Genomic DNA, 26,341 nt, shown 5'->3' with positions numbered 1-26,341 from the left:
GGTTCCTCCTTTTATCCCTCTGATTAAAAATGTACATTAGCTCTCAATTATTAACATCTTACTTTGTGCCAAGAATTGTGCTAAGATTTTTCTGCACTTCATCTCAGTATCTTCTTTTCAGTCATGGAATCTTATGTGTAAGTGTGAATTTCCTCTTTTTTTCTCTTCCTTATTTTAACTAGCATAAATTACTAATAATATTTACCATCTTTTAATCATTTCTTAATTAGAAAAATATAAATATATACACGCACTGATACATATACACATAGTTTCAACCAAAATTCCTTCAAAATTAACAAGATTTATCTGCAAAAAATCTGACTGTGGTGAAAGAAGTGACTCATGAATATAGAGCATGATGATGTTTTCTTGGCTCAAATATAATTCCCAACCTCCTTTCTCTGTTTCCTGTCATGTTCTAGCTCCAAAACTATTGGATACATAGAGAGTATTGTTTAGACATCAAGATCATGTAGCACCTTAGATTGAGATCTGTATTTAAATCCTGGTTCTAACACCAGTTGAGGAAATTTACTCAGTGCATTTAATTATCAACTTTCCTATCTATCTATCAATCATCTATCTATCTATCTATCTATCTAAATATGGATATACCATCTATAGGTAGATAGACATATTCAAAGAATACTTTCCACTCCGATAATATAATATATTTATATTTTAGGTTGTTCATATAAATAAAGCATTGACAACATTACCTGTTCATTCAGCAATAAATTGATTGCTATTTTGAGTATGTAAAATAATGAAAAATAATTGTCAAGCACCTAATAAGACATTAGAACTGAAAACAAAATGATAGCCAGTAGTAATATAATACTTTCAGTATTTTTACTAAAGTGCTATTAAAATTAACACAAGTGCAGAGATTAATATTAGCATTCCTTTTAATATCTAATGGAATGATGATAGATCAGCAGTCAGATTCTCTCTTAAACCATCTTCAATCTAGTAAGAGGACTCTTACATGGTAATTTGGAGTTCCTGCCTGATATATTTTAAAATGTAAGATGATTTGTGAGATTTGAAAGTTGACTGGAATCCCTCTCAAGTACAAAAGATGGTCAAGATTTTTAAGGAGTCCATTCTCCAGCATTTTCCCAAAGGTACTCATTATACAAGATTAAAATATTTTTGGCAGTGTCAATTTAATAATTCTAAACCATCTTGAAGATAAATTTCTTCTAATGACTGAGAATTCTTTCTATACTAATATAAAAAAAAGCTTTGATAATCATGGTACTACCATGTGCTAGAGCCTTAGATAATTTCATCATTTTGTTGGTTTGTTTGTTTTTCAAAATCTAGCCAGGGAAGAGTTTTTTTCTTCCATTTTAGGAAATGGTAGAAACAGTTGGCTACTCATACTTTAGTGAGTCATTTGGTTCTCGTGATTTGTCCTAAATGCAGCAGGAATCTCTAAAAAAAATAAGAGAAGGAAAACTAAATTCAAGCTTATAGTGTAATGAAGCTGTGATGCTGTGAATATCATTCTTTTAGAAAGCTTGGAAGGCTGTTTAAGAAATCAACTCCGATTGGGAGATAACATTAACATTAGGATGAATATGACAATTATTTTTGGTTTCACAGAATTACTAAGAGGAAGTTTTAGCTTATTTTTCTAGTGGTAACAAAAATGTACCAAATATCTGTGCATATAAACTGCATGGTCATAAACACAGTCACAGAATTTTATAACAGGTAGAAAGCAGATACTAGAAAAAAGAGATTTTTATTTTTTTCCAGAGCTGGCTGACTTTAATTTGGAAACAGCTTTTGGCCATCGACATTCAAGTTTAAGGCACATTCTCAATTACAAGAAACCCTGTCACTGGCAGGGAGCTGGCTTTATTCTTGTGGTTTTGCATGAAAGAAGGAACAGATGACTTTCTGGCCTTTTTTTTTTTTTTTTCTTTTCTAAAAAGGAGTGAGTTTGGCAATAAGGAAGCTCATGACACATTCTCACCAGATGCAAAGAGTACCCTTGAAGGTTTTCCCTTTTACTCCTCATTGAGGACATGGCACCCCCAACCCCCACCTGTCTCACCCAAACTGTGTACGCAGCAAAGACGTGTGTGCATCTGTCTGCAATGACTATATATTAAAAAAAAAAACCTCCAAATAAACACACAAAATTATACGACTAAAACGAAACTAAGAGTTTCAGCCACAAGCAAAAGGGACTGAATGCATGAGTCAGGAAACAAAACATCTACTTTAGCTGCAAGAGGCTGTGAGGAGTGGGGGAGGGGAGGAGGCATCCTGACAGAGTTCAAGACCAACCCAGGTCCTTCAGCACAAGCACAATACACGGATCAGGAGGGTGGGTGGAGGACGAGGCCAAGGTTCTATGGATGGTCCTCACTAGGACACCGGGGGGTTATTTTGTGGATTTGTTAGAAACAGACAAACATTCTTTTGGCCTTTTCCTGGCATCGCTGTTGCCAGCAGGTGAACGGAAGTGACCCACCAGTCACCGCTCAGTGGTTGCCACCACAGATCTTCAGCAGAATCTTCCGGTAGTCCCCTGAAGTGTCTCCCGTGATGTCGTGGTACAGCGACTTGCCATACAGCCGCTTATACTCCGCTCTGATGTCCAGGAGGTCGACCTCGCTGCGAGACACCATGATGCGGATCAGGGTCCGGTCCTTGGTTCCTGCTCCCCTCATGGCCTTGTTGAACCTTTCAGCAAAGAAAGCTGGGGTATTCTTAAGACATTTCACCACGGCCAGCATGCCCTGCTCCAGGTCCCCGGACATCTCCCGGCAGATGCTCTTCTCAATGTCACGGCTTGTCATTCGCTGATACTCATTGAAAACTGCCACCAGGTGGGCCCGGCTCCCGGAGCACAGAACTGCATTGAACTTGGACTCATCTGTTTCTAGGCGGTTCTCTCCAGCTGCGTAGAGCTCCTGCACATCTCTCTGGACGAGCGTCATGTCCACATTTGTGCTTTCATCCCGGTTTCCCTGAGAGACCTCCAGGGTCTTTTTGAATTCTGTCTTATAGACTCTGTTCAGTTCCCGGATGGAAAAAAGAGATTTTTAAAAACTATTTTAGACAATTTTACCACTCAATGATCAAGGTACAAAATAAAAAAAGCTATAAAAGTGAATAAAGTATACTGTCATGAAAATCAGATTTAATTTATCTTCGTATTTGAATCTTTAGCATGCCTTTCTACAACTGTGTTTGCATATAGAAGCTACTTATTGTAGTCTTAGCATTCATGTAAAACTCAGTCCTAAATAACATAACAATTACATATTGCCTCTTATGTTTTAACTCAAATAATATGGAGAGGGGGCATAAATCATCATGATAACATAATTTCAAGACCTTTTATCTGCTAGGGTGGTTTTGGCTCAAATTATAGGATACTTCACTAAAAGTTTTTGAAAAGTAAATCCTATTTTTTTAAATTTATTTATCTACTTACTTAACAATACCAAGAAATCTAAGAGTAGTGGAATCCAGGGATATTTTAATCACTCAATAATGTTGGGATTTTTCAGAGTCAGCTTCTCTGTTATTTTCTGTCCTTTCCTTTTGATGATGAGTATGGCTTTTAGCCTTTAGTACTCCCAAAACAATGACCCCTAGCAGGAAGGCCAAGGCTTGTCACTCCTTTTTTCATTTTTCAGTTTATCTGACTTTTCAGAAGCTCCCAACATATTTCACTTTGGATTAAATCAGACAGAATCAGGCCTGGTGTCTGACTCGTAGCCATAAGAAAGGTGAGGAATTTACCTTCAGAGGGATGGACTAGGCATTGCTGTAAGAAAGATTCAGTTGGGAAATGCTGATGTATTTAAGTAATCAAAGAAGTCTGCTACATGCTTGGCTATGGAGACCTCAAGAGAAAGACGAGTCAGCTCAAGGTCTCAGATGCACACTTACAGAAGCTTATTTGAGGATTTGGCTGGCATTAGTCATGGAGATTTTATTTTATAGAGAGAAGATACTTACAACTGTATATTTTATATATAGCTGGAAATCAATTGTAAGCATATTAAAGGATATAAAATAATAATTCTACCAAAAAAATAAGAAAATAGTATTGGCAATTTCATGACAATTTATCAATTACTTTCAGAAGGAAAAGTTACCAGTGTGTTAGAAAAGAATATAATTAAAAATGTAGGGATTTGTGAATCCACCCGGTTTTGGCTATGCTACTCATTAGTTCTTTGAAGCTGAAAAAATAATGTTACTATTTTGAGTTCTAGTCTCCTGGCATGTGATAAGGTTAATGCTACTAATATTTGAGAAATAAAATGAAATAATCTAAGTGGACACTTACAGAACAGTTACTAACCTGTAGAAAAGCTTCTGGATATTTTGTTATTTCATCCTTCATCCCACACATCCAGTTCATTTCTTCTTCTTAAAAATCTTTTATTAACAAGAACTCAATAATTTGTAGTTCATAATAACCTAGATAATGGATTAAAGTTCAGTTTGTTATGTAAAAATGTGCTTGCTTAACAAAACAGAATTATAAAATTTCAAGAAATATATTTGAAATATAAAATTCTCTTCTATTTAAATTAGTCATTTCCTGAAATGCATTATCTTTCATAAAAGTACATCTGTCACTATATAGTAAGCAATATTCATAAAATCTTACTTTTTTATTGTGAAAAAAAGTCAAACAATGAAAAAGTAAAATTATACTTAAATATCATCTTCTTAGAAGTAGATCCTTTGGAAGTTTTATACTAACGTACTAAGGCTATTGACCTACAATTTTTTTTTAACTCAGTTTTGAGTTGTCTTTGGTGCATATGGTCATACTTAGAATGTTTATTGATTTAAATATTGGAAACCAATTAAAAGTTTCAGGTGGTTAATTAGCATAATCTATTAACCAGCAAAATGACATTTGTGGTAAAAAAAGTATAAGCAAATTATAAACACAACAAACACAAAAGGAAAGATAACTAAAGAGTACTAAATTTTTTGGAATTGTAAAAAAATGGGCAGCACTACAAGGTGGACATGAGTCCTGCGGTGTACTTTATATTTGTCACTGTTATTATATTTTATTCATTTTGAATAATGATGAATACATGTAGTCAACTTCCTATAACCCTCAGGATGTGATGTATGTGATACATGGGCTAAAGTCAATTTTTTTTTCTATTTCATAAATCAAGAGAATGTTCTTTTCAATGACACTAAAGTTTAAAGTTTAAATAAGTAATTTGTCTTCAGGTCAAAACTCTATGTTTAGGAAAAGATCTCCAAATAGCACTCCATTTCAATATTTTATTAAAAATATATAATATTTTGTTTTTCTCCAATCTCTTATTTTAGTATGTAGAATATATATATCTATAACTATCTTTCTAGCTAGATACACATGTAAGTAGAAAGATGAATAAAAAGATATTCCCACAGTAATGAAGGTCTTTATTTTATTCCATAATATTTATCCCTAAAATAGAATTTAAAACAAACTATAAAATATTTACTTCCATAAATTACCTGGGATTCTGGTGTTTAGTTTTCTAAATCATTACACATGATTTATTATCTATTAATGAAAATGTTAAAGCTTAAAGTGATCTGAATTTGCTTAATATGTCATTTAAGGTACTTTAAATTTTATCTTCCTGTAATAACAGTTGAAACTTATTTCATATAAGTATATTACAAATTGCCATAAGTTTGTATTATGTCCTTTGGTAGTGATTATATTTCTAAATCAAATTTAAGAAGTCACAGTATGGTTTCACAAGAAATGAAGTCAAGCCTTAATAATACTGTGACTGGGGTGGGGAGATGCCTTTCAGGGCATTTCCATTTACTTTTCATTTTCCCCTTTTTATAACAACCTCCTCTTCCCTCAGTGAGCTCTCTTATGTCCAATTCCCACCCCCTTCCCCACATCACTCAGCTTGTTTCTGATTCTGGGCTTCTCCGCTCTTCCCATTAAACTATATCATACTACATCACATTTATTCATGCAATTGTTTAGTTATTTACATTGACTCATGTATGTTCTTAGTACTTCCTATCTCTTACATCTTTTGATCTTTACACTAAACACTGAAACATTGCTTCTTAAACTGGTTGACTTCAATGATATTTAAACAACAGGAGCAAACAGGAATCTCTAGAAATTCATTGTTTTTCCAAAAGTAAAGAATTTCCTGAAAATTCCTGACTTCACTTTTTAAATTTAAGGCAAAGTTTATATTTTACTCTGTAATATGTTCATGTTGACTACCTGAAACAAAATTCTAACTTACTTAAATTGTGAAATAGAAATTTTCTAATCCAAAACAACAACAACAACAACAACAACAAAACCTGACCTGAACTGGTATGAGGTTTTTATAGTCTTAATTTAGCCCTTTTAATGAATATTCATGTTTCACTGCAAACATGTTTGGTTAGAGGATAGGATAATTAATACACAGTATTAGGTTTGACCTCATGGGTTTCTAACTATGTACTGTGGACCAGAACCAGCCAACTTCATAATACTTCTCTTTTTATTTGCAAGTATAATTATTACTTTTGAATTTCTTGTGGTTAATTATCTTGTCTGTGGAGGTCAGGGTGATAGGTTAATAATACCTTATTTTGAAAAGAAATTATCCACATTTTACAAAGGTAATGAATACAAGTATTATCCCTTCTTTGTAAACAGGAGGCTGAGGTATTAAAAGATAAAATAGTTCATCTGATGTCATATTGCTAGGTCATCCCTGAATCATGGCTGAGTACCTTCCCCAGTGACCATACCAATGCTTTCATCTCTGTCATCACTCATCCCTGTAGTATTCTGCTTAGACACAGGATTCTGAATTTGAGAAATTAATTCAAGCTGAGATGTTTGCAGGTGACAATGGCTTTTGAAAACATTATTTTATCAGAAGCTTTTAGTTGTGTATAATATGGCAACATGACAAGGCCCACAGCTCATATTTTTAAAATGTAACTCCTTTCTTAGCACTTACAGAAGACCAGCACGAGCCCCAAATCCAATTCTTACACCTAGTGCAAATCAATGCTAGAGGATTTCAGGATGCTGTAATTTCTATTTAAAACATAATTAGGTGATTAATTTATCAATTACTAATGAGTAAACTTGTCTTTTTATATTTGTGTTAGTTTATTCAGTAATATTTCTAAACAGATATGTTTTCAACAAATTTAAGAACTATCCAGTTAAAAGCAATGTCACAACCATTCCAATTAGTGGTAAAAATAAATCATGGGGAGATGATTATCACATTATTCATACAAATTTAAGAATTAAAGGTATTTTCTTGCTTACAATGTCAACTGTACATTTTCAACTATGTTTCCTTTAAATAAAAGTATGAAAAAAAAAGATATCATAGTTAAGTGACCTCCCAAATACTCATGGGTCATGAATACTGATCTCTCATAATAAATTGAAACTTTTTAAATTGAAAATAGATTGCATAGGTACTGATATACATATGGTTTATTGTGGTGTTCTGCATTAATGAATTTTTGGATTGTACTTTATGTTACAAATATAACTAAATATGGTTATCTTTTATATTTCAAATATAAGTACAGTCATACTAAATAATTTTAAATGGGCCTTTAAAAGCACATATAAATAAGCTTCACACCACTATACCCCAAAGGAATATACCATTTAAAACTTGAAGCTTTCAAGAATCCACAGAGCAAACAAAGAATTAAATGGAACCAGTACTCAAAGAACCTTCTGGAATCCACAGAGCAAACTGGAAATTAAACAAAACAAGAATTTACAGAACCTTCCAGAGTCCACTGAGCAAACTCTGAATTAAACAGAATCAGAACTAACAAAAACTTCTGGAGCCCATGGAGAAAACTCAGAATTAAACAAAACCAGAACTCCCAGAACCTTCCAGAGTCCACTGAGCAAACTCTGAATTAAATGGAATCAGAACTCACCGGGAGGCTCTGGCCTCACAGAACCTTTGCGAGTCCACCGTGCAACCTTCCCAACTAGGCTTGGTGCTCATGGCTGGTCACCGCCACTGTGCTGGGCTGTCCTCGTGCTCCTCACAGCTTGGCTGCCCCTCCTGCAGCATGGAGGCACTGACGTCACACCATTTTGGGTCACTGCCTCTCACTGTAGTGGGGGCAGGAGCCAAATCCTCCTTCTTATTGTGTATCACGTGCAGGCCCGCTGGCATCACCTGGATCTTGTTAAAGTGCTGGATCCTAGGCCTCTGGCAGTGGATTGTTAGAGAATCTGCATTTGACAAGGTTCCTCAATTATCTATAGATATATAGCAGATCACTGTGGAGCATAGATGCTAAAAACAGTAAATATTTTTGATCTCACACCATTTCTGAGGGTCAGGGAGCAACTTCACTGAATGGCTCTGGCTCAGTTCTTCCTAAGGCGGTAGTAAGATTTAGCCAAGGCTTATCTGGGGCCAGAGGGCCCACTGCTGCCTGGCCAGTTAATGCTGATGTGGCCAGAGGTGACAGCTCCTCATTATGGGGCCTCTTCACTCCCGGGACAACTTGAGTGCCCTTTAACATGGCAGCTGTGGCCTCACAGCAAGTGATCCAAGAGAGCCAGGGGAAGTCCCAGTGCCTTCAAAGTCACCTGTGTCATGACACAGGTTGGTCTCACTCAGACTGGGAGGGACAACCAGGGCCATGACTGCCAATGGGCAGGCTCACTGGGGCCAACATGAGGCTGCTGACCATACCTGTTCCAGCTGGGGAAACATTACCTCTCACCCCCCATGTGTGGAGACTGGGAAGGTTTCTGAGATTCATTGGTGTTGGTGGCATGGGGCCTCCTTCAGGGCCATGGGCTTCTTGCACTGGCCAGTCCTGGAGAGGCCTGGCTCATCCATTGCAGCAGATGCTTGTTTGACCAGCCAACACACAGGGCTATTTGAACAGCATAGGGTCTGGTGAGTGCCACTGTCTTCCCAAGGAGTTGAGGCAACTTGCTCTCCTACCAGCATCTCCATTCCTTCACATCCCATCAGCACATGGTTTTGTCCAACTTCTATTTTTTACACCTTTTGTGCATGTGAAATGGATTTCATAATTTTTGTGTGAATTTCTAAGGTTATTAGCCATTTAGATTTCCTTTGTGTGAAATGCCCATTTTTCTACTACACTGTTTCTTTCTTGACCATTGGCATTGTTTATATATTTTGGATATTAATCCTTTTCAGTTACATGTGTTACCAAAAAAAAAAAAAAAAAAAAAAAAACTAATGCTGGGTAAAACTACCAGATGCTGGGGGAGATGCAAATGGCTGATTAACTCTCCCCCTAAGGGCATTCAAGACATCAATAGTGATTACTTGGCCTCACTTAGTAGCCATAGTCTTGCAGCAGACTTTTCTTCATGAAAAATTAGTATTGGAATGAGGTGCCACTTCTACTGTAAAGCTAAGAACAGTGCCTTGAAGGATATTGCTTCACTGCAGAGAAAGATTTAAAAGACCCTCTGAGTTATGAAAATTTAAGGCAAACATGCAGTCCTCGCCAGTGAAAGTTTGTGTGTAGGTGTAGTTGTAAGTATGTAAAATGGGTATGTGTTTGTTGCTTAGCAACATTTGTCTTTCCTCTGTATGTACAATGGGGAGATCCCTTGTTGGAATGAGCCAAGGTGATACCCCTGTAGGCAGAGTGAACCAGCCTCCATGCGGAAGACTTATTCCAGCACCTCAGGAGGCTGGGCTGGGATCTTCTTCAGCATAGTCCACCTGGCACTATGCTAAGTATTAGTGGGCAATGGCTGAGCATGTGAGTGTGATCTAAAAGAGAAGCATCCTCAGAGCTCAGGGGGATGCTGCTGGGGTGATGGGAAGAAAAGAGCTGAATCAGTAGGAATATTGTAGCAAACATGAACAAATTTCCTGCCATCAGAATATACAGGACCACCTGTAACCTCATGTGGCAGAGAACCAAATCATGGCATTAATGGACTGGTCATACTTCCTAGTTTTCTCTTTCTTCCTGGCTTCTCGCAGCAGGACCAATCTTCTTTGAACTAAGTCACTAGTGTTCCTGCCCGAGTAGGGTGATTGAGGGAGGCTTTGGGAAATACAGGAACTTCTGTCACTGAGGGCAGGTGGGTGCTCAAGCAATAAACTGAATAAATAAAAGTGAGGTAATTGTGTTTGTACTCCAAGCTAGTAACAAGGATCATTCCAGATACAATATTGACATAACTTTCTACCAAGTGAGTCATTTCCCTTTTGTCCTTTCTCTAAATATCATTAATGTATTTCCACAATACCTGCAGTTAAGCCCAATGTTTCTGCGAATATAAGAAGCAAAGCACATATCTCTTAGAAAAATGGATACAGAGAGTAATAATGAGAAGTTTGAGAACAGGAAATTTGCAAAAAAAAACAACAAAGGAAACATTATAATTTCATAGATTCAGTCATTTCAACAGAAAATCAGTCGTCAGTGGCTATACAATTTTCAGAGTTAATGTTTTCTACCCTGAAGCTTTATTCATAATTTTATATGATTACAAATGTATACTTATAATACATAAACATCCCTGAGAAAAGTCTGATATGGTTAACATCTGTCCTTTGCTTCAGTAAAATTATTTTCCTATTGCATCATTAATGTATTCCTTATACATTTCCATCACCTTTATCATCTTTAGTGCCCCCCCCACTGTTTCAGAAAAAAAAAATAAAACTTCATGTTTACAAATTGACATTTATTGATAAGAAATAAAAGTATTTGTTTAAAAAGTGTTCTGTAATTTGTTTCCCTATGTTGCTTCAAATTATAAAACACACTAAGTTTTTAAATAACTTTAAGATACATGGAAAATAAAGCATCATTAAAGAATAGTATGCTTGGACTTCCCAGGTGGCATAGTGGTTAAGAATCCGCCTGCCAATGCAGTGGATATGGTTTCGATCCCTGGTTTGGGAAGATTCCAAGTGCCGCGGAGCCACTAAGCCCGTGTGCCACAGTACTGAGCCTGCGCTTCAGAGCCTGTGAGCCACAACTACTGAGTCCATGTGCCACAACTACTAAGCCAGCAAGCCTAGAGCCCATGCTCTGCAACAAGAGAAGCTACCACACTGAGAAGCCCATGTACCACAACGAAGAGTAGTCCCCTCTTACCGCAACTAGAGAAAGCCTACACGCAACAGCAAAGACCCAACACAGCCAAAAATAAAATAAAATTATTCAAGTATACTTGAATAATTATTTAATACTAAATATACATTTGCGTGATTTTTTTTAATTCATTTGTTTTTGTTTTTTTTTTAACAGGAAGAGATTAAAGACTCCTATATACGAAGCTTAGGAAAACACAGTGTTTCCCTGGAGACTGGTTTTGAGACTTCACAGCTTTGCTAGTTTCCAAGTGTACAGGACATTATAATTGATTCCCTAAAAAAGTGATTTAGTGAAGATGTTACAAACATCTCAAGTCGATTCCCAGCAAGGGTCCTCCTTACCAGGGTAGCTTGCACCAGTAGAACATGACCGAGTTCAGTCCAGAAGCTAAGGAAAGCTCTAGTCTTTGATCAGAGAATGGAGAGGTGTGAGCTCAGGCTCTAGTGTCCAAGCTCTCCTGACAGGCTGTGGGCGGGGCTGCTTCCTAGGGCTCTGTCAGCAGGAAGGGGAGGGGCGGAGTTCTCTCGTGGGCACAGTTGTGCTGCTAAGGCTCCAGAGCACAGTGCTGGGTGCAGTGTCTCTGCACACAGTCTGTGGCCACCATCTTGAACTGAGGGTCCCAGAGCTGAGGGGCGCCGCCATTTGGCCCTAGGAACTCTGGCCTGAAGTGCCACGTGCAAGGCCTCTGCAGGCGGCACCCAATGACTAAGTGAGACTATAACCACAAAGAAAAAAAAAAGGTTAGACTTTATTTTATTACCCAGATTCTATTTTTAGTTCTTAGGAATTGTTAATCGGCTTTGCCTGTGACGTTATCCCAAAGGGAGTGTTTGTTTCTAGGCAAAGGGTTGAATTTCTGGAGTTGAGTTGGTGTTAGTAAAGTTGCGTTTGGTCTACAGAACTACCAGGTAGCCCCTGCCCATCATGGTCCAGTTCTGAGCAGAGGAACCACATTTCCTGGAGTAGAGAAGGTTTTTCATCCCCACTGACCAAATGTTCTCAGTTACCCGTTTCACACCCGCTGCTTTGTCTTGACCAGACGTTAGTCAGGCTTCTCTCCTCCCTGCAAATTCCTTAATCTTAACTTCCCCCAAATCTGAGCAAAAGCTGAAAGCTCATCCTGGGAACTGGCTGACTGCAGGGAGGCACTGTTCCCGTCAAACACCACTGATTATTTTCCCTTGCTTGTAAAACTTTCCCATATAAGTTTTGCTGATTTTTGTTACCCCTCCTCACCTCATATAAGACAAGCCATTTTTTCATTTGATTCTGAGATGCTTGTAGGTTTCTTATATCCAGCCATTCTCCCTTTGTAATAGTCCCCCCCCCCCCCCCCCCGGAGTAAAGTATTTCTCTATCTAGGTCCAAATTTATATTTATTTGACACCACCCTCTGACTTGAGTTAGGAAGCAAAGAGAGGGGCAGAATAGGGCCAACTGTTTATTCTAAGAAAAAATCTAAGGTGATTTCCACAGATGTTCCCCTGTCCCTTATCCATGATGCATCCTTCCATGGGCCTAGAAGCTGGGGCAAATGGAGAATTGCTTGGATTCCTCTCCATATTAGCACTCAAGGAAAAACTCATTTAACAGTGAAAAGTTGTGGAAAATCTTAGCCGAAACTTATTATTTTTTTTTTACTGTGGTCTCCCCCATCATAGTTAAAAAGACAAACTATCTCTATCTACATAATGATCTTCAGAAACAAAGGCATTGAAGAGTAACAAACAACCACCACAACAAAATAGTTTGTATAAGTCTGAATTATTAATTTGCAAGAAAAGATAGATTCATACTACTCTGGAGAGAGTTCAGTGATCTATTCTGTGTAGTATAGGTGTTTGATATAGGACCAAAACAGTTACTTTAAATATGATAGGCTTCTCAAAGCAATTTTGAGGAGTTACTGAAAAAAAATCTAACCATTTCTCTTTTGACTGATCATTGTTCATCATGACATTATTTGGGTGGGCATTAAACTGGAGCTCAATTCTTAAGTTCTGGAATGGTTTAAGAATCATGCAGGCATACAGACATGTAAAGATTTAAGTAGGGAATTCCTTTACAGAGCTCAATGATATGTTTCTGAGATATTAATCTCTAATACAGTAGGTGAAAAATGTAATGGTATCAAATTTGTGTCAAATAATGGTAGAATATATGTTAGGAAAGTGCTATGTTGTTAAAGCCTGGGAATACCAGAATTCTCATTGTCAAAATTCCCCATTTCCATGAAATCTTAAAGGGAAAGTGTATTTAGAATAACATAGATCAATGAATAGAAGTCTAACAAACTGGGATGAGGGTCTTAAAATTTTCCTAGGCCTTCAACTCAAACCCTAGTCTTAACATTTAAATAGTTTGCTAAGGCTGCCACAACAAAGTACCACTAACTGGGTGGCTTAAGTAACAGATATTTACTGGTTCAAGATTGTAGAGGCTAGAAATACAAAATCAAGATGTTAGCAATGTTGGTTCCTTTTGAGGGATGTGAAGTACTGGGGAAATATAGTTAAAAACAAAATTCTCTCCTATCCAAGAAAATAGCCCCATAAAGATAATTAGACAAAGAAAATACTTTTATTATTGAATAATCATTAAAGCAGAACATAATGCTCTAACAGGCAATCCCCTAAGAGGTTGCAAAGACAGAAAAAACTCTCATCCTCTTATATAATCAGGCAGATACAGCCCATTACATACATGTTCTCAAGATGAACATTAATTAGGCCTGAGGTAAGAGTACTTGACAGCAACATTTTTCACACATAGTTATTCTAGACTCATCTATAAGTTGGGTGACCACCTCTATTATCTAATTGGCTTTAAGAAGAGAAAAAGCAAACTTCTCATATTTTTGTAACAGGAGACAGTTTTGCAATTCAGAAAAAGTACCCATAGAGGTTAAGCTCCTACCCTCCCACAAAAACTGTGAGTACTGTCTCTTTAGATGTTTAGATTTCAAAGAGATAGCCCCCAGGTCCTTAAAAAGACATTCCTGAGTCATAGAGCTGACAAAAAAGCTCATTTAGTTTCTAAAAATATTTATATATATTTCAAAGAGACAGAGAAAGAACTTATACTTGCAATTTTTCTAACGTAAATGATCCAAGAAAAGGGAGGCGAAGGAAAAGTCTCTCTTCTTATTTATGAGGCAGAATTAATTTTTATTTGTTCTTCCAGAGGGAATAATCTGTTCCAGGCCTCTCTCCCTGGCTTGTAGATGACCATCTTTGTTTATGTTTCTCCATGTCATCTTCCTTTATCCATCTGTTTCTGTGTCCAATTTCCTGCTTTTTATAAGGACAGCAGTCATGTTGGATTAGGGCCCACCCTAATGACTTCGTTTCAACTTGCTTTCTTTTGTAATGACCCCATCTTTAAATAAGGCCACACTTTGAGTTTTTAAGGTTTACGACTACAACATATATGTTGGGGATGGGGGGCAGAGTTTAACCCATAATAGTATCATACTACCACCTGCAAAGATAAGAGAGTGAAGAAATAAATCATTACACAAAAAGAGAAAAAAGACACAGGTTGCTGGCTGGAAGTTCTGATCCAGCAGGGAAATGGTTAATTCTGTAGCTCACTTCCCTCAGCCACAAGAAGTACAAAAATGCAGAAGGAGTAAGAAGAAGGAAACAACAGCGCTGCTCTTTACAAGAGAGTTGTCACTTCTCACATTCGTGCTGCATGAAAAGTGGAAGGAAAAAATGTGTTCTTGATCTTTTAGTTCATTATAATTTTATCTATTAGTAAAAGTAGCTTAATTAGAGATAAAAATTCAGAATTTGCACCTAAAGCCTGAAAAGATTTGCAATTCATCCTGCGGATTGTCTCAAAATTGCAGGCAAACACTTAATTGGTGAAATGTAATCAAGAAGCAATGCCCTTCCCCCAGGGGCCTATGGAAACTATTCTGCCCTGAGGCAAGTAACCACTTGTTAGGAACTAGTATATTGTAATCCTCTAAGACTAGGATTTTTACTCATTACAAGAGCATAAATCTCCTTGTTTGATAAAACAGATATGCAATACTTCTGTATTTTTGTACTGACATACTTGTAGAGAAACTTGAGAAACATTGAAATTTGCTATCCTATCTTCCAGTCTCTGGAAGAGTACCAGAATGGAACATTTTAAACCTACTGGAAGTACAGTTATGTCAACTGAATTTTGGGCTAAGCCACCAATCATAGACCATTTGTATTAGATGCTGAGGGTGAGAATGGAGAACAGCCAAGTCTGCATTTCTTACAGTCATTTCTTAGAAGAACCATGACAAATTGCCACATTAATTCCCTTCATATGAAACCTGGGGTTTTCAATAGCCAGTGCCTTTGTGTTGGTCCAAAACCTTGAATAGAGAAATTCCCACTCAAGACCTTAGGAGAATGTCATAATCATGGATCACGTAAAGCTATAAAGGCAAGGACAAGCCAAAGTAAACATAAGTCAGAACAAGGGTCAGGATAATGGATAAATTAGAGGAGACAGAGGGATGTACAAGCACTGAGTACAAGTGTTGAGATGTGAAAACCATGGATTAAGAGCAAAAATGAGCAGATCAAGAGCAAGCCAAAAATCATTCACAATAATTCCTAAAAGAGGTTATTTCAAAGTTCAAGTGGAAAGAAATACATGTGCTTGAGGTGTGTATTTATTTATTAAAAAAATAACTCAATATTTCCCAGTTGCTATGTTGTATATGCTGGAAGGACTAAATTTAAAGAATCTGGAGTAGAACCTTAAATAAAATATTTTATTTTAGATTAAATTAAAGGCATTAAAATTGCATACTAATTTTATCATTGAAAAATACTTTTGAATCTAAATTAATTAACTATGAGATCTCAGATATCTCACATAAAGAATCAAATTAACAATAGTGATGTATGCAATGTACAATTTGGTATGTTGTTATATAAGAGGTAAATATTATACTAAAGCAAAATGCTTGCTCTGTTTCAGATTCTTTATTCTTGTATATACCCCAGGTATAAAATGGTACAATATATGAGAAAAACACAAATTCAGAAAACAGTATTTAAAAGCCAAGGCAAGACAAGGTTCATTACATGATTAATTTTAACAAAATGGTGGATCAGCAGAACTCAACAATCTGATACATGTAGTGTACAAAAATATGTTGAATAATATGTTATCTAATGTTGGTTGTTCTGAGCATGTAATTAAAAAAACAAAAACAAAACACTCCATATAAAGAATAGTTAGCTATTTAGATCCAGCAATCCCACTACTGGGCATATACCCAGAGAAAACCATAATCCAAAAAGAAACATGTACCATAATGTTCACTGCAGCACTATTTACAATAGCCAGGACATGGAAGCAAGCTAAATGCCCATCAACAGATGAATGCATAAAGAAGATGTGGCACATATATACAATAGAATATTACTCAGCCATAAAAAGGAATGAAATTGAACTATATGTAATGAGGTAGATAGACTTAGAGACTGTCATATAGAGCAAAGTAAGCCAAAAAGAGAAAAACGAATACTGTATGCTAACATATATATGCAATCTAAAAAAATGGTACTGATGAACCCAGTGACAAGTTAAGAATAAAGATGCAGATGCATAGAATGGACTGGAGGACACAGGCTTGGGGGTGACGGGGGGCAAAGGGGAAGCTGGGATGAAGTGAGAGAGTAGCATAGACATATATACACTACCAACTGTAAAACAGATAGCTAGTGGGAAGTTGCTGTAAAACAAAGGGATATCAACCCGATGGTGGGTGCTGCCTTGGAGGGCCAGGACAGGGAGGGTGGGAGGGAGTCACAGTAGGGAGGGGATATGGAGATATATGTATAAATACAGCTGATTCACTTTGGTGTACCTCAAAAACTAGTACAAGAGTGTAGAGCAATTATATTCCAATAAAGAGTTTAGAAAAAAAGAAGAATACTTAGCTATTTAAAAGAGTAAGTTAGATCTGAATTTACTTGATGGGTATCTGTGATTCATTATTAGCTAGAAAAAAGTATGTCAAAGAACAATTTTATTAAACAATACATTCTCTGACTTTGTAATGTGTGTATGTAGATAAAACACATATATACATACATATAACATGTAATTTACTTCTGACTTGCTATATAAAATTAACTTTTCAAATTAAAAATTTATTTAATTTCTAAATAAATCTAATATGTAGAAAGATGAAACATGTTCTAGTTTTAAAGAGATGAGATGGTGATTTTTGTTGGCCTTCACTTCCCTACAGAGAATTTTTTTTAATCGTCTCTAAGGAAAGATAATGGTGCAGGATCCCTGAGTGAGTATCTCATCTTGAGAGAGCACAAGATTATAGTTTTTAATGATAATGTGTTTGAATTAAATTTTGGCACAGTAACGAGTTTACACCATTTTATTCTTTGCCCTTGCTTCAATCTCTGTTTTGAAAAGGAAGTATAAGACTGTTGACAGCTGATATTGTCAGAGCAAATAATGGTAATATAGACACCTTTTCTGAGGGATTTTGACAGAATGTGTACCACGGAAACAATCTCTCAGCAACAGAATCCAAACTGAGAAATAATCCCCAGGTCTACTTACCCTTTTTACTTTTACTTTTGTGATTTTCTTTAAGCTATCTAAATTTCTCCCATTAAAGAAACTCCAGGGATAAAAATCTATGACTACATTAATACTGTATTCTCTTTGAATTAGAAAATCAAACTGCGGAATCATGGCTTTGAATGTTCCCTCAGAAATAATCAAGAGTAGCACATTCATTTGAGATACGAGGAAACAAGATCCAGGATGCCAATGTGCATTGCCCAAAGCCAAGTAGCTAGTGACTGGCATAGCCTCCAGGGAAATAACAATTCTCCCTGTTCCTTTTCAGGGACTATTGTACTTAAGCTGTAACAAATACAAAATATAAATTGAAGGAGTCATCCATATAATTAGGAATGAAGTATATTTTACACAAATGTATTAGTTTTTTTTAAAGGCTTGATTCTATAGAATACTTCCTTTATGAAACTTTTCCTTTAATACTATGTTTAAAATTCATATTGATTAGAAGTATGATACTTAATTTAGTAAAGTTTAATGTGTATTAAATTGTTTTTAAATATTACACTATGTATGTTATTTCTTGTAAAACACAACAGAATAATTATGTATAAGAAAACCATTATCCTGTCCTCAATTATAAAAGAAACGTGCTTCAAATTACACCAAGAAAATTTGAAAATTGAGTAATGATTTATGAATAATCATTGAAAGAATGTTTCCTCTATTGATAGATATATCATTAATCTAAATATATTTTGTTATTTGATTTTAAATTGCTTTATTTTTTTATATAGCATGTATTTTCTTATATGAGCAGTTGCCATCTGTTCAAACAAACAAAAAGTTTGCAGAAACCTCTTTTAGCTTGTGCAATTCTGAACAATTGATTTCAGAATTGCTTCTGGCACCTTGCTTCTGTAAAGAAAAAGAAAAAAAAGAAAGCATGCTTTTGTTAGTTTAAAATCAGAATGTTTCTAATAAGTCCATAATGTCTCTGTCTTTGGGAAGTTATTATATATTCTATGGAGCACTATTGCTCTACATAAGTGTTCTGTGTATTTTTATTCAGCTATCCTCTCAACAGTATTTAATGAGGACATTCTATGAGCTCATTTTGAAGAAAACATTAGTAAAATAATTGTGGGCAAAGCACACAGGCTTTGCTGAACCTTGTGGAGTTTCCATCTATGTGATAGACAGTAATCAAGCAAATAATCACAAAATATACAAAAATACATGTAAAATACACATAGCTCTGATGAAACAGTACATGTTATAACATTGAATAAATACAAAATAAATAAAATCTTTGAAATGGCGTAAGAGGAGGAGTTGATTGTTTCAGATAGACCAGAAAAATCTTCTCTGGAGATGTGACTTTTAAGTTAAATTGAAAGGAAGAGTACAATTTCACAAAGTGGAATGATGTGTGAGGCAATGTTAACAGTGTCCCAGGCAATGGAGACAGCAACTGAAAGTGTCTTTGAACAGAAGCATGTCACATTTGCATAAATGGCTGGTATTCAGGGAGAGTGGGGAGCATATCTGGGGCAAAATGGGAGAGGTATATAGTAGCCAGATCTTCTGTGTCATGTTAAAGAATTTGAGAACAAAGGGAATGCACTGATTTTGTTTTTAATTTTATTTCTAAGGATATGGAGTAACATACATAAGGTTTAAACTTTGTAAAACTATTCCCAGATACAGAATAAATAAAATGGTTTGAAAGAGGCCAAGATACTTGGAGGCAAATTAAAAGGCTGTTGCTGAAATCCAGGAATGATCTGTCAGTACCTTGGAGAAACAAGGTAGTTTTGCATGTGGAAAGAACTAGACAATTTTAAACAGTGTTTAGGAGAAAAAAAAATTGATAGAAATGTGATGATGGACTAGATAAGGAAGACTGCAGGAGAGTGTGATATTGTGGTTTCTGGGCTGTATAACTGGGTGGAATCAGTTGTCACTTACTAAGATAGGGAATGCTGGAAGATAATTATTTTTGAGCGTAAAAGATCATGACTTCATTTTGGTCTTGTTGAGTTTAATTTGCCTTTGAGTCAAGCCAGGGAATGATTCAAGCAGGCATGTGGATTTTAGGTCTACAGCTAAGAGTATTTTAAGAAAAAGAGTTTTATATATGGAAGCAGATCTGGCTAGAAGTAATTTTTTTAAAGTAATTTTGGCTGACAATATAGAACAGTTATTAAAATTGTGTTCAGCCCGACCCAATAGAATGCAATCATACCCTAAAATCCACTCTCAAATATGACTGTTATGTAAGTGAGCAACATCTTCTCTATTCTGAAATTAGTATTGATCTTTAGTATTTAGAAATATATTTAAGTTTCAAGTAAAAATTACAGTCTAATTGACACAAAACAAATAGTGGTATCTGAATGGAATACTCCTATATACTTAAGATTTAAGTATAGGCCAAAATAAAGTCCCTCACCCAAGAGAAGGACGTTTGATTGATTTGCTTTATTAGTGAAGACTTAGGCTTCAAAAGCACCAGAGGCATTTTAAGTACTCCAAGTGGATTACTGAGGACATTTCGGCTGAAACCTGAGATTTCTGGGACTGTGTAAATAGTACAATTTGGAATATTCCTTAGTTATCATGCTGTAGGAATTGTCTGATATTTAAGCTTATCATGAGGGCTTCAATTTGTATCTCTTAATCAAGGCTTCATCATTGTATAAAGTATCATTTGTTCCTTCAATGAAACATATAGTAAGAGAATATTATGTGAAAAGCACTGGGCATACCATGAACTCTTAGACAACAGTTCTTACATTTGAGCCACTTAGTCTATCAGAGTGAGACCATGATAAAACTAAACTGCCAGAGAGTGTTACAGGAGGAGAACAAGATTCAGAGTCAAGTAGTAAACCAGAAGAAAGAGTGGTCAATTCTACTTGGGGTCAGTTCTACTCCACTGGGGATTAGAGTCTTAAAAGGGTAAAAGGGAGGACGTGCTCTTATTTCAGATAGAATTAAGTACAGTTGATGGCAGAGATGCACTCTGAGATACTTATGTCACACCTTCTCCTCTCTCCTGTATTATTTAAGACTTTCTTTTCTTGCTTGTTCCAGGATAACTTTAGCTCTTTTCCACTGATAAAATGGAAGCATTGAGAAGAAAATTTCTTCTTGCATCTACGAGGGTGATTCAAAACTTATCCTCACTCTGGCTCTATAATTTATTTTAATCAATTTTTAGAAAAGACAAATACATCATTTTTTGACATAATCCCCTTGCTTTCCAATACACTCTGTCCATCTGTCAACAAGCTTTCATATTCCCTCATTAAAGAATGTTTTAGGCTGAGCTGCAAGGCAAAAATGCACTGCTATCTACACTTCCGCATCAGAAGGGAATCTTTGTCTTCGTAGGGCTGCTTTCAGGGGTCCAAACAGGTGAAAGTCTGATGGAGCAAGATCAGGACTATAGGTAGGATGCTTTAACACCTCAAAATGAAGTTTTTGCAGAGTGTCGACAGTGTGGGCAGAAGTGTGTGGACGTGCACACCCTCAGACCACAAAAAATGAATCATTGCATACTGCTCTTCTTTCACGGAAATCACGAGTGGGGCATCAATTTTTGCTCACACCACAGTTACAAATGAACTGATGTAACATGTTCACATCTGCACAGCAGTGACTGAGGAGACAGTAGCCTTGAATGGAAAGCACTAATAAGACAGTGCAGCCAAAAGAAGTTTTAATATAACTGGAGTGCCAATAATTTTTGACTCACCCTCGTACTACCAAATCTATCAAGTCTATCTGAATCTGTTCTTTGGCTTCCTTCCTATCACAATATTTTGATTCTTTTCTAAGGCAAAAATATCCACTTGTGCTTTTTATCTCTTCCCTTCTTTACCATCATTTCAGAATTTATCCCTACTTTCTACTTCCTCTATCGGCCTGTTTTCTTTCTACTGAATCATTTTCATCAACATATACTTGCTTTAATGTCTCTCAACTGCAAGACTCTCCGTTGACCCTGAACCCCTTCCAATTAACGTAAACTTTGTTGGCTTGTCACTTAGAGGAAATTATTTAAATTTGATTTTTTTAATTTTCTGGTATAGTCCTCCCTTTCTCCTTCAAAAACACTTCATTCATGATTCATTTCCTATGATTCCATTGAAATAGCTCTTCTTGGAACCACAAGTAGACCCTGGATGCCAAATCCAATGAACAGTTTGAAAACTTCATCTGTCTCAACCATCAGTAGCATTTGACAAATTGATCTTTATGTGGATAATCTTATCCCATCTCTAAACTTTTAAAATGTTCTGTACATTGATGAGCTGCAAATTCATATCTCAAGCCCAGAGTCTGTTACTCCTTAACTCCATTTAAGTATGTCCTAAGTACTTGTACTTAGATGCCTAAAAAGCACTTCAAACTTAATGTGTAAAAAATGAAACTCTTTGTAATTTCCCTTTAAACTGACACCTTCTACAGTATTCCAATTTAATGAAAAAGGACACTTTTTCCTTCTACTTGCCCAGACCGAATCTGGGGAATCATCCTTGAGCCTTCTCCATTATATTTCATACCAGTGTATCAATAACATTATTGATTGTTCCACTGAAAAGTATACCTGGTTTGACCACTCCTCACCACCTCCACTGCAGCCATCCTTGTCTATGACACCAAATTTGATCCTTTTAAAATATGTCACATCATATTGCTCAAAATTCTCCAGGGTTTCCCAGTCCTACTCAGACTAAAATCTAAATTCCATATCATGGACCTCTTCCAGGCTGTACATGATCTAAGCCACTGCTGTGCCTATAACGTTCTCTTACCTCTTTCCCTCTTTCTCACTTTCATTTGCCAGACTTCTTGTTGTTCCAGTGATCATGCCAAGCAAATTTCTATATTGATGACTTTGCATTTGTTTTTCTCTCTGCCTGGGAAACATTCCTCTGGGATTTTTAAGCACTTTTTTCCCTCCCATTTTTTCTAGTGTCTGTCTGCTCAAATATTACCACATCAGGGAGCCTTTTAATAAAATCCTTATATAAAATAATACACATTTAATAAAAAAACTACTTTTCTTGCTTAATTAATCTACTTTATTTTCTTCATAGAATTTAATCAGCCCTCTGTTATACTATTTAATATCTGTATTCGTTTCTGCCTATTCTACACTAGAATAGAAACTGCATCCACTAGAATATTTCAGTGAAGTTGTCTGTTTTTCACAGCTGTATTAATGATGCATAAATCTGTGTGTAGCACATATTAATCCCATGCTATTATTTAAATAAACTATTGATTAACTGACAGAATAAATGAATGAATAAATGAAATACATTTCAGAGGTTACAGAAAACCCAAGTGTGTCTAGAAATATTCAAACATGATTTCAGAATATAATTAGAATTTGCACAGGAGAAAAATTAACATGGCTAAACATTGTTTTTCTAAAGAAATAATAACTATTTTTTATGTTCATTTATATAACCTTAGAACTCAATTTTACTCAGGGTTTCTTAATATAAATGAATAGTTTTGAGTGTCTATTATGAGTTTTACATCACATTAAGTAACTGGTATACAAAAATAAATGAAGAAGACTAGATATCATTGATTAGGGAGAATAACCATTATACAGTGTCTATATAGAAAAATAAGTGCTATGATTGGATAGAGTAGTTTTAAAGTACACTTAGAAGAGTCATTTCACATGGTCTTCATTGCAGGCTTTGCAGATTTAGCTATTAGATAAACTATTTACTTAAAGCACCACCAGGGTAGGGACACCAGTTAAAAAAGTAAACTTATTAAAATTTTTGATGCAAAAAAAATCCTCCAAGAAGATTAAGACTGCCTCAGTTGTCTTGTTTCAAGTGACACAGATCGCAAAAGTCTTTAACCATATTTTTCTAAGGATAAGCTTACATCTTTAATTTTATCACCATACACTCAGTACAAGAGCCTTTTGTTTAATGCTTATGACTACATTTATCTAAAAACTGTGAAGAATACCACTGAATGCTGATGGGTAGAGACATCTGCCAATGCAGATCTAAGATTACGCTGGACCATTTAAATCTAAATGTGGTGGACCATAAAAAGGTAAAAGTGAAAGTGCTCTTATTCCGTTTCCTACTTTCCCTGACTCAAATGGCTTCTTTGATCTTGCTCAGTAGCTGTAATTGGGATACTAGAATGTGCTAGCCAGGAGTTTCATTGACAGGTGAGTAACTTTGTTTCCTGAGGTTTTGATCATCCTTTTGGTATTTTGCCAAGGATCATTTTTTTCTAAATCCAAAAATAATGAATGGATTCCTAAGAATACAAAATATTCCTACTGTGCAAAAAGTGGTGCAGTAACCATCCTCCAAAATAAAGTTATAAAGGGATCACACTACACAGTGGAATATCTATTTTGCATTGATATTATTATAACATGAAGTAAGATGGAGGTATAAGAAGAGAAGAGAGTCACAATAAGTGACAGAAGCAAAATCTTCAAAGAGCAAAATAAAAGTGTGAAAAAGAAAGAGCAAAGACACAGAAAGTTTATAAATTTTCTCAGTAAGTAAAATGAAAGTTTAATAGAATTAATCCTTTTTACACATTGGATCATTTCAGAGAATTTCTTGCTTACAAAGTACACTGAAACAGGCAAAAGTCAATAGAGAGAAAGAAGACAATTTGAATGAAGATGGCTCAGAAAGAAGAAAGAAATTTATAAAAATCCATTCCAAAATAGAGAGCTTACAAACTACCTGGTGAATACCTTGACACAAAATTGAAGAGCTGCATTTGTGCTATGATAGGTGTTTTGTTTGTTTGTTTTTTAAGAACTTTTATTGAGATACAGTTAACATACAATAAACTGCATATATTTAGAGTATACAATTTGGTTTTTTTTTTTCTTATTAGTAATGTATATATGGCAATCCCAATCTCCCAGTTCATTCCCCCCCAACCCTCCCTGCTTTCCCCATTTGATGTCCATGTTTGTTCTCTCCATCTGTGTCTCTGTTTCTGCCTTGCAAACCAGTTGATTTGTACCATTTTTCTATATTCCACATATATGTGTTAATATATGACATTTGTTTTTCTCTTTCTGACTCACTTCACTCTATGTGACAGTCTCTAGGTCCATCCATGTCTCTACAAATGTCCCAGAGGTGTTTTTTATTTATGCAAAATATACAGTATTTAATATAATGACTTAATAAATTTAAATATACATTTAATCATAAACTAAGTTCTTTGTACCATAATCTATATTGAGTAAATAATACGGTATGTTTTGGTTGACTTAAAATGGGGACATATGTCTAATGAGGAAAGATGAGTGAATAAGTTTGTGTCATTATTTTCCATATTGTCCATAGTAGTCATGGAATTAAACCCTTTATGATGAATTACAATTTAGTTTGGTCTTGTAGAATTTTTCAGCTCTGTAATTGTTGATTAATTAAATTGATATGCACTTTTCCTATTTTTCTGTAATTATAAGTTAGTATTTTTAAATAATTATTTTATGTGTACAGATTGTCAGGGAGCCATCTGGAAAGATGAAAGTGGAGTTTTATTGTAAACCTAATCCAAGTGCTTTATTGTAAACTTGATCCAAATTTATAGTGTTAGTTGATATATCACATAGGTCTAAGAATTCAGAAGAAGAAAATCAGAATTTCAGATGATAATGTCAAGAGAAATATTACCGATACCCACATTCACTTCTAAGCTGGGTAATTGCCTTAAATGATATTATGAAAAATGTTTATTGGCTTATGCAAAAAGGCTGATTTTACATAAGATTGGAAATGATTCTATTGAGTTGACCTATGCACTAACTTCTGCATGCTTTGGGGAAAACTCTTCTTTCAACTGGACTTGAAGAATTCTTTTGTCTTCTGAAATGAATACACTTGAACCTTTACTTCAGTAAATAGCCATAAAATGCTATGAACCTCAAAGTGTTATACCTTTGGCCCTCATTCTTTCACTCTGAAATGTAATGGGCCAATCATTTTACCGTGGGCTTCTACCACATGGGATAAGGGTAAATGCACCACATGGGAAAAGGGTAAATTTATTCCAATCAGATCTAGGAAAAATATGACTATGGCTTTTAGTGTTCAGAAGTAAGAGCATATCTCCTAGATGTTGGAAAACAATCTTGCCCTTACCATAACCTCTATATATTTTTCCTTCTTGCAGTATGGTCTGACAACAAAATAGAAATTGAGTCAGTCCACAATCATCCGTATAACCACTCAGCTTAATTATTTAAAATTGCTGTGTTTTATGGTAAATGTCTAAAGAGAGAACAAATTGGATGCACATAGTCTATTTTTCTTTATTACTTTGAGAACGTTATAATAATTAGTACCACTTGAGAAAATGTATTGACTACCCTCTCATATGGGTTATATGAAATGCTAAGTTCAATAGTATTGAAATAGATGTAGTCAAAGAAAGTTATAGTTTTAAGTTCCTTAATGAGTCACTGGGTTAAATGTTGCGTGACATGTCCATTCTCAGCACCAAAATCTGGACCCTATAATATGGTGGTGTAGTGTGAGAATCTTCATTGTATATGTAGGTAATGCTCCCTACATTTGACCACAGACTCTTTATTCATAGTGCATCTTGCAAGGTAGAT

The 26,341-nt window shown here is 35.6% G+C and overlaps 1 protein-coding gene across 1 annotated transcript; it reads right to left on the bottom strand.

Moving 5' to 3' along the window:
- Positions 1–1,753: 1,753 nt before the first annotated feature.
- Positions 1,754–2,995, bottom strand: LOC130836984 (annexin A11-like). Its single transcript, XM_057709685.1, has one exon. The coding sequence runs from the start codon at positions 2,961–2,963 to the stop codon at positions 2,505–2,507; it is 459 nt and encodes a 152-aa protein (XP_057565668.1). The 5' UTR covers positions 2,964–2,995; the 3' UTR covers positions 1,754–2,504.
- Positions 2,996–26,341: the final 23,346 nt, after the last annotated feature.

The sequence above is a fragment of the Hippopotamus amphibius genome, chromosome 15 (genome assembly GCF_030028045.1).
Source record: "Hippopotamus amphibius kiboko isolate mHipAmp2 chromosome 15, mHipAmp2.hap2, whole genome shotgun sequence".
Lineage (NCBI taxonomy): Eukaryota > Metazoa > Chordata > Mammalia > Artiodactyla > Hippopotamidae > Hippopotamus > Hippopotamus amphibius.
Note: the sequence above shows the minus strand (reverse complement) of the source record. Positions and strands in the feature narration are given on the sequence as shown.

Coding starts and splice junctions, on each gene's coding strand:
- LOC130836984 (XM_057709685.1), bottom strand. CDS start 2,963: ATGACGCTCGTCCAGAGAGATGTGCAGGAGCTCTACGCAGCTGGAGAG.